Raw genomic sequence first — 9,266 nt, forward strand, 5'->3', positions numbered from 1 at the left:
ACCCAGCGCTGGGTTACGTATTGGGTTATTTTTAACCCAGCAGTTTTTACTGTGTAACCAGGAGGTTTTTCCACCAAATGGTCTCTTCATTTTGTCCATAGCTGTATTTTTTTTTTATTACTTATCAGAGGCCACACTGGGTCCAGCGTCAAACCCAAGGACACTTTGGATCAAATAAGCAATTTTGTAATTGGAAGGCGGCCATTCTTCTGCTGAGCTGGTGCTTCATTTATCAGAGCGGATACTGCGTCCATGTTCTTTTCTCTCTTTTTTTCCCCCCGTACAGTCATTGATTAAGTCTCCAGTAGCAGCTGCTAACGAGAAGGCCTGCCACTGCTCCGGTGTGAAAGTAAAGATAGCAGAGGTCTTAGAAAGTAGTCGCCTTGGTTTTGTCTCATCTGGCCGTCCTGGATTTAAATCTGTTGATTGCAGGCCACCGTAATGTGAACTAGTAACATCGATTCCTTGACATGTTACTCAGTTTACCATTTATTACTCAGATATTTTTCATTTTGTTCATTTGATGAACAAGCTCGTGTGAGCTGGGAACTAAATTAAAACAATTTCCTATTCCAAAAAAAGAAAAAAAAAGAAGAGAGTAAAATTAAATTCTGTCATTTTTGTGCCAAGTGTATTTTTAGTGTTTAGGCTTTGAAGACGTTAATGTGCCAGTTTCGCATGAAGCTCATTTGCATAATAGTTAATAGTTTTTCATCCAAAGGGCTTTGTGATTGCGACACACAAACTAGGCCATCGCATCACTTTTCCAGTGAAAACGTCAAGTTAGCTCAACTTGAGGGAGATACCTCATTTTAAATTAAGTTAATGCCACTTCCTCCTTTTGTTTTTCTATCATAGTTGAAGTGCTGAGCATTGTATAATTCATACCAGTGCTGCAAGTTTCTCTCAACTCGTCAAACCAACTTCCTGGTCATTTCATTTTTTTTTTTTTTTTTTGCCACACAACCAGAGGGCATAACCGTTGTCAGGTTCAGCTACTAATTACTGATGTCACAAAGCGAGAGCCACAGGTTTCCTGTTGCTGCCTATCAGCTGGATTGTTGAAGTAAAACAGAAAAGAAAAGGAAAAAAAGACTTTGTTTTTACTTTCAGATAACTTTATTCCCCTGTGCCGTTTCAGAAGACTTAATGGGCTGCAATTCCAACTTGGCTGGAGTCGCCTGTCTTTCTACATAATACCGCGTTTGCTTATTTATTTTTTATTTTTTTTGCTTTGCATTTATTACTGTGACTCTAACCTGGTGTGTTTACTTGGAGGCATTAATGAGCCTGGGGCTTTTAAGGAGCAGTCCAGCCTTCAATTGTGAAAGTCACATGAGCAGAAGTTCATCATGTAGTTTTCTTTGTTACTATTCTCTGTAGTTCGCTAAAAACTCAGCCCCATTAAAAAACCCTTCGAAGTACAATGCAATGTAAAGAACGGGGGGGGTGGGTTTGGGCAAGTACCAACAACGACAAGGTCAGACGAAAACGCCACTAAAATGCGTTTGTTTGTAATACTGTTGTATTACAACAACTGTTTTTAAGGCAGGAGTCAGATTTAGGACTAAGATGTGAATTGAGTTTTGGGTTAGGGTTAGGATAAGGTTTAGGCTGTAGAAATGAATGGAAGTCAATAGAAAGACAACCATACAAACGTGTGTGTGTGTGTGTGTGTGTGTTTTTGAGGCTCCACTGCGACCAAGAAGGGCTCCTTTTCTGAACGCCAAGACAAAATACAATGTCCTTTTAATCCCTATTTCCATTTGCTACATCTCATACAGTAAGCACACAAACAAGTGTAACGTACAGAGAGTCCAGTCACTGGGCACACAGAGAGCAACTTCCAGAGAAAAATCACACAGTCCACAAAGTTCCCAGAGCAGTCTTTGTGGAGGAAGTCCTTGGTCTCTCGGTGCGGAGGGACATGCAGTGAAATCGCTGGAAGGAGAACACAGTGTGTACAACTCTGCTTGCAGACGGCTGCTAATTCACAGTTAGGTTTTGGAAAAGTGCACACAAGGTACTGATCTCGTAATTAGCTCGATGAATATTATCTCTACTGTTCTTTACTACCATAACACTTAGTGTTACAGATCTCACTGTAAGACAGCAGTATCTATATGATGTAAAAAATAAATGACATGACATATCGATATTCACAAAAAAAACAAAAGAAAATCTATTGGAATTGATTTCACAATATCTACAAATTCACAAGTTAATTACACTTTCTGAACAAGTTTTTTTTGCCATTATTAATCTCTTTAGTTGATCTATTTTTCTACGGCTTTCTATGCATCAAGACCTTTGCATCAATGCTGTCGAGGTTATGCTGCATCAAACAGGGTATTTAATGCTGTTACTAATTAGCATAAATATATTCATATAGTGTTATACTCTTAATATACTGTATCTGACTGTGTAGAATGACATGGTTTTACTGGTTTTAATTCTGGCCATGTTTGGATAACACCACATAATACAATCAAACCCAGACCTGAATGTCAGATTTCCTTTTATCAAATCCTCTGAGGTGTGTGGAAAAAAACAAAATTAATATTTCTCATGTTTCTCTGACTAAGCCAAAATCTGCCTGCATTAAAAAAACAAAACAAAAAAAAAAACATTAACTGCAAATAATAAAAATGACTTTTTTTTTCTTTGCTCGCTCATTTACATGTTCCGTTTGCTGATTAATTCAGAAATTAATCTCCGCAGGGTGATTTTATCATGGATTATCTGTGGAAACAGATTGTGCAGTTCTGAATGCGTTTTCCCTTGCGATAAACATGTGACAGCGGTGAAGATGGAAAAATACATGCAGAATTTAATTAGAAAAAAACTGAAAAAAAAAAAAGAATAAAAAGCTGTTATTTTAAACAGCGTAGATGGAGTTTTTAAAGACTTGGTTTCTTTGATGTTGCTTTCAAAAACAAAATGAAAAGTAGTCCAACAGTTAGAGCGCCTTGCGAATGTGTTTCACACTCGACACAGCACAAACACCAGCTTCAAAGAGATGTGGTGGTGGCAGCGTCATGCTGTGGGACCACTTCAGATGGGGACAGACAGAGCATGGAGAAAGGAACGCACTGAAAAAAGAGAATGAAGCTCCAACTGAAATAATTCTTAAATTTGTTACATTTAATCAAATTAAGTTTGTCAAGCTTAATTTAGCTATGTTTGTTTAACATGACAGCTTAATTAAAATCATATATTTACTTGGATAAACTTAATTTGACTACTTGTAACAAATTAAATCATTCTTTAAAAGTTGGATCAAATTTTTTGTTTTTTTCAGTTTGGAGCCAAATGAAGGCAGAAAACCTGTTAAAATTCCAACATAAGACGTTAAAGCATGCGCTCATAACGTGATAAAGGACAAGGCATTTTAACATTTTGGCATAGTTTGCCCATTGCTGAATGTTTTTGATGGTAAATGTATTATCTTTGGTTAAATAACTCCTTTATGGATAGAGACTATTGGTGACATTAGTCAGAGAATGACTCATATATATATATTTTATGCATAACATTTGACAAATTCAGCTATTTTGTTTAGAGCCACCAACCTGCAGTAACTCCAATCCAGGAGCCTGGAGGAGTCAGACGTAATTATTTAAGATGTGTTGACACATGCTGAATTAATTTAACGTAAAATATTTAAAAATAAAAGGGTTCACCTTGACTTGGGTGTGAAAAAAAAAAAAAAAAAAGAATAATAACTGCAAACAATCAGCTTACGGTTGATGCTACGTTTCATTTAGTTTAAATGCATCTGGCATTTCGTTTAAACAGCAATTCTGCAAGTTTTGATTACCTTTAATTAAGACTTTAAGATCTTGTTAGAATCTTTCTTACTTAAATTAAACACAGACAAGAGCTATAGACAATCTTAATACCTTAACTTATTGTGCATTATGACTTCTGTTTAGCTAATATACCATCATAAAAAATTTAAATAAAGTTTTGCACACTTTAGTTGAACTTTTTTTTTTTTTTAAATCTGACATACGACTCCAAAACTCTAGCCAATTTCAAGTTCAAGGATTATGTAGAATAACGAAGGAATCTTCATGAATGATTATGACTGTTGTGATGAAGTGTCATTTGGAAATAATGAAATTTTTAATGCAAAGTTGACACTTTTAATTGACTTTTAATGCAAGTTCTAACAGAACGTTACATTAAAAGTGTCATTACTGAATAATGCAAAGTTTTACACTTTCAATGAACTTTTAATGCAACTTTTGGTGCACTTTTGCACTAAAAGTGCCATTATTTACCGAATGACACTTCAATATTTATGAAATATCATGTTCATGATAGGTCATGTTTTTATGCACGCCCCTTCAAATAAAGTGTTACCAGATAATGTACCAAAAATGCTTGAAATTTAATTAAAAAACCACAATAAGCCAGTTTCAGGAGGAGAAATTAAAGATGGAACTAAAATACACTTGAAGACGGTGTGGAAAATCCTTACTCATCAGAGGCTTTTTGAAATTGACACGGATATTAAACTTTATAAGACCCTACGGCGACCTTGTTAAATGGAGACGAATGTCGAGTCAGTTCAGTGGATCCATGTGTTTAGTTGTAAACTAAATAAGGGAAAACCCATTCAGAGGTCTGCACTAGAGTAAGTCTTGATGCTACTGGTTATTACAAAGTGACTGGGATGAAGTCTCGACTCTGCACCCTGCTTCAGTGTGCAGCGAGTAATACTACTGTAGATTAGAACATTTGTACATTTGCAGGAGCAAACGTACAAATGTTCATGCAGAATCAATGGCTGCTAGATTTGCACATGATTGACCGACAACATTTAACAGTGCATGTTGGGATCTCCATCCATCCATCCATCCATCCATTTTCTGAACACCCTTGTCCCTCAGTGGGGTTGGGAGGGGATCTCCAGTAAGTGTCTTAAATAATCTTTACTTATTGAATTAGACAGAATGCATCTGGCAAAAATAAATGAATGAATAAATAAAAGTGTTTTAGAATCAGATTGTGTAAATACATAGGTGCAAAAACCAAAAAGACATCTTATCTCACACACACAGCATTTACCACATTTTCTCAATAAATCAAGATTTGCTTTCAACTGGAATTATTAGGCTCTACAGTAATTTCCAGTATGTAAACTACTGCAATCTAAGTGTTTATTTGGATAAATTAAAATCCCAGTGTGACACATTGCCTTTGTTGTCTGCAGCAAAAATAAAGTCAACATATGTGGACAATAGAATCAGCACCGAAACACGTTGTACAGAAGAAAGCAAAGCAGGAAAGCGTGGATTCTTAGCTGCACGACGACAGAGACATGATAAACATTTTGGAACAAAAACGAATGCAAAGACAAGAGGGAACAAAGAAAAGAGCGATCGTTTTCATAAATAAAAAATAAAACTTAAACCATTTTAGAGGTGTAATTTCAAATTTGTCTTCCTTCTGAGGTAAAGGTGGCAGTTTGTTGGTTAGGGTGCTCCATAAAAAAACCAAAAAACAAAACATAATTTAAATGATAGTTGTTCTCCACAACACAGGAGCTGTGAATCTCTTTGCAAGATCATCTCACAGGAATAGGTCTGTTAACCCTTCGTACTAGTAGGCAGTTTTAGTCTGGGTATCTGTGTGTGTGTGCATGCGTGTGTGTGTGTGTGTATGGGCTGGTTCAGGGTGGGGATAGCCATACACTGGAGTAGATAGAACCTACAGAGACCATTAAATGTTTCTAGACAAAAGATGCAGTACTTTGCAAAAGCATTAACACCCCTAAAAACTTGTTTTTCCTTATTGTGTCACATTACAAAGACAAACTTTAATAGGTTTTTTGTTTTAATGATTTTTTTGTGATGGAGCAACTCAAAAATGTTGCACAATTATAGAGTGAAAGGAAGATGTCTTTCAAAGCCTTTTGCGAATAGAAATCTGAACAAATGTGGCAAACAATTGTTTTCAGCCTCTTTTATCCTGAAAATGCAGCCAATAGTCTTTAGAAGGCACCCAGGGATGTTTTCCCTCCTGATAATCTGGTGGAATCAGTTCGATTGGGGCCTAAACTTGCAACATTTCTTCCATTTTTCAGCTGAACTCTGTCAAACAAACAAAACTTCTTGCCATCAGTGGCTCTGCACCAAGAACCACCAAAGGAAACGACATGAAAACCTGATATGACACTCTGGATTTAGACCAGAACCGAACTGATGTGTCTGAATGGTCCAGTCAAAGTCCAGATCTCAAACTAACTGAGAATCTTTTGCAATATGAATTATTTCTACAGACGTTCTCCAGCCAATTTGAAAGAGTTTGAGCTATTTAAAAAAAAACAAAAAACAATGACAAAACAGAAGCTGCAAAGAACGGATCAGAGGAGCTGAATACAAATTCCTGCTATATTTTCATGACTTGTGCCTAAAAGAAATGAAAACTAAATATAATTTTCTTTACCCTTGGCAATCCTGCAGGTCTTTGTGCTGATCTGCCACAGAAAATCGCAATAAAACACACTGAAGTTGGTGGTTGTAGCAGGGCAAAATTGGAAAAGATTTAAGGGGTGTAAATATTTTTGCTAAGCAAAACGCACATTTGGAAATGCGAATGTGAGCATGTCTGACTTTTCTTGTGTTTTGTTTCTTTTCCTTCTTTGTGATGAGTGTTTTCACCAAGGCACATATATTATCTGTCGTTGAACATAATCAGCCAGTTAAAACAATAAGAGCCAGTGGACTAGAAAATGTTCATGCAGCCCTCTGAGGCTGCATTGTGTGTGCCGAGCTCCAGCGGCAGCTGAAGGCCAGACTCTGACAATTATTAATGATGTTCCTATAAAACTATACAGGCCGCCCCGACCAACAGAAGCACAATAAAGCGGCCAGCGGATGGCTTTCCTCGTGTTTTCGGCGGTATTGGTGTGTGTGTGTCTGTGTGCGTACGGCGTGTCAGCGCCTTATCACTGGTAATGAGTCACGATGAGAACAGAAAACACATGCGAGTGCTAACTTATTATAAGCAATGAAAAAAAACAAACCCAAAACATGTCAAAACAGGGGGGACGGGGATGGGGGACGCACAATTCGACTACTGTACGAAACGGCAAGCAATCAAGATACAGCAAAGGGGATTAAACCACAACGGGGAAAAGGGCCAGAGCTGACTGTGGGGTGGAGAAAAAGAAACGCCGCACAAAAAACACACAGACTGATGAGAGAATGTGCTTCCTCCGAGGTCCACCGCTGCACGTGAGTCTAATGGAAACCGGGTGTGCCTTCCCAACAACAACAGCCGTGCAAAAATATCAAACGTTTAAGAAGAAAAAAGAAAAAACAGACACACAAGACATGCGCGCACACACATACACACGACACACGTTAAGATGCGATGGACTTGGCTTTTCCTGCAAACCTACCTACCTACCTATCTAGCTATCTGTCTGTCTGTCTTCCCGAAAGCCAACATTTGGTGAAATTCAGTTTAGGTTGTTTGCCTTCATGATCGCGGGCTTTCTGTTGACGTACGTAGCCCAGTAGCCTAGGTTGAAAATGAAGAACAGAACTGGGAAGATGATGCGCGAAATCTTGTCCACTTTGCTGACGCGGTTGTAGGACTTCTTGGCCTCCGTGTAGGGGTCGTCCATTTTGTGCAGGAAGGAGTGTTTGATCGACGGTCCCGGGGCGCTTTTGGAAATGGTCGTCAAGCCCTGGTCTTTGGCCACGTTGATGCCGTAGGTGGTGCCGACGATGTTGAAGGTGTTGTTGGCCTTTTTAGTCAGCGTGGCCGACTCCCTCCTCTGGAAAGGAAGAAGGCAGTTAAGGTCGTGAGTCGCAGCAGGGCAGTGGACTAAACAATACTTCCATTTGAACTCATAAAGAGGAAATAGAAGCAACACCACGAGACACGAGACACACACAAGAACAAAACAAAAGCCTAACCATATCTTTAATCCTGGCCATGTTAGCCTGAAACGGTTCCTGAAAAGAAAAGTAGAAAAGAAAAAAAGTTTACCAATTATATTAGAATTACCCAACTTACAGAATCTATTCATCACTATCTAGCTGGAGGTGACTTTTTTTTTTTTTTAAATTATTATTTTATTACATTTTTACAGTTTTAATACTGTCAAATCAATGGTATATTACACAAATCTGGATCGCAGGAGGAAAATGTCATGAGTAAAAATATCATGACGAGAATATTGAGCTTGTGAGATAAAGAGTGTGGAAAATTGGAACAGTTCTCGTGTTTTTATTTTATTATTATGTTTTTTTTTTCAAGGGGGGGGCGTGGGAAGGAGAACCAGGCTGGACTGGCGTCTGGTACTGCTAGCAGTAGCAGTAACAGCACAGAGCAGGATTAGAAACAAAGCAAAAAAAAAAAAAAAGAAGAAAAAAAAAAAACAGCGCCTGAAAACATGTCTGACAAACTGTATCAATGAAGGCAGCCAGGCCTCTTCAGGCAAACAGCTAGTGATAAAGCAAACATGACAAAGGCTGTGTGCGATAGAGCAAGCTGGAGGGTCCGGCGCCTTCCTGCTTCTGGAGCCGCGCGATTGCGGCGCCTTTCACTTTGGAGTTGCACGGGAAGAAGACACGGTTTTATTTGCCACATTGGCACCCTCACATAACTAAACTCGCATCTCTGGAGGATCCTGTCAGTCTGACGGAGCACAGAGCAACGAGCAATTTGGATGTGGGGGGGAAAACAAGTAGGGCAGCAAGATGGATTGCCGAGCAACACTTTCTGGTGTGGCTCGCGCTCTGGGTTTGTGCTGCGATCATTTCCTGCGCACCGATCAGGACTTCTTTCAGATCAAGACTGGACCGGTGCGTGTCATGGGGGAGGAGAGTTTCAGATCCAAGTGCTCCTGTTATTGCGTGAAACGATTTATTTTTCTAACTGCGTCGTCTGAAACAAAGCTAAGCTTCCGACGTATTTTCTTCGGTGGCTGTAAAACAAAGTAGTGCATATTTAAAGGTAATACGTACGTTGTGTTTCAGCTAACAGGTGTGAACGTACGGTGACTGAAGCTCATTCAGACTGGATGGAGAGCAGTGGTGGCACATGGACATAAACTTTAAGTTTTATTATGATAGTTTGTGGTACTATTGTGACATGTCACAAACAGCACACCGTAACTATAATAACAATATTTTTAAATGTATTGATATTTTCATTGAACAAAAATTACAAAAAAAAAAAAAAAAAAAAAAAAAAAAAAAAAAACCCCCCTGGCAACCTCACTCGCCTTTGGGGGTTTAAAG

General features: G+C 38.5%; 1 protein-coding gene across 3 annotated transcripts in view; it reads right to left on the reverse strand.

The window, feature by feature from the left end:
- Positions 1–5,119: 5,119 nt before the first annotated feature.
- Positions 5,120–9,266, reverse strand: part of gabra3 (gamma-aminobutyric acid type A receptor subunit alpha3) — a 128,161-nt gene continuing 124,014 nt past the window's right edge. For 2 of the 3 annotated variants that reach the window (XM_015031967.1, XM_015031968.1), the window contains exons 10-11: positions 7,938–7,976; positions 5,120–7,795 (exon numbers count right to left, since the gene is read on the reverse strand). In XM_015031967.1, coding sequence (XP_014887453.1) covers positions 7,475–7,795; positions 7,938–7,976 — 360 coding nt within the window. In that variant the 3' untranslated portion in view covers positions 5,120–7,474. The remainder of the gene's footprint in view (positions 7,796–7,937; positions 7,977–9,266) is intronic. The other variant, XM_015031969.1, reaches the window with a different exon arrangement.

This window comes from Poecilia latipinna, unplaced genomic scaffold, assembly GCF_001443285.1.
Source record: "Poecilia latipinna isolate Pla-1442-1.1 unplaced genomic scaffold, P_latipinna-1.0 Scaffold225, whole genome shotgun sequence".
NCBI lineage: Eukaryota > Metazoa > Chordata > Actinopteri > Cyprinodontiformes > Poeciliidae > Poecilia > Poecilia latipinna.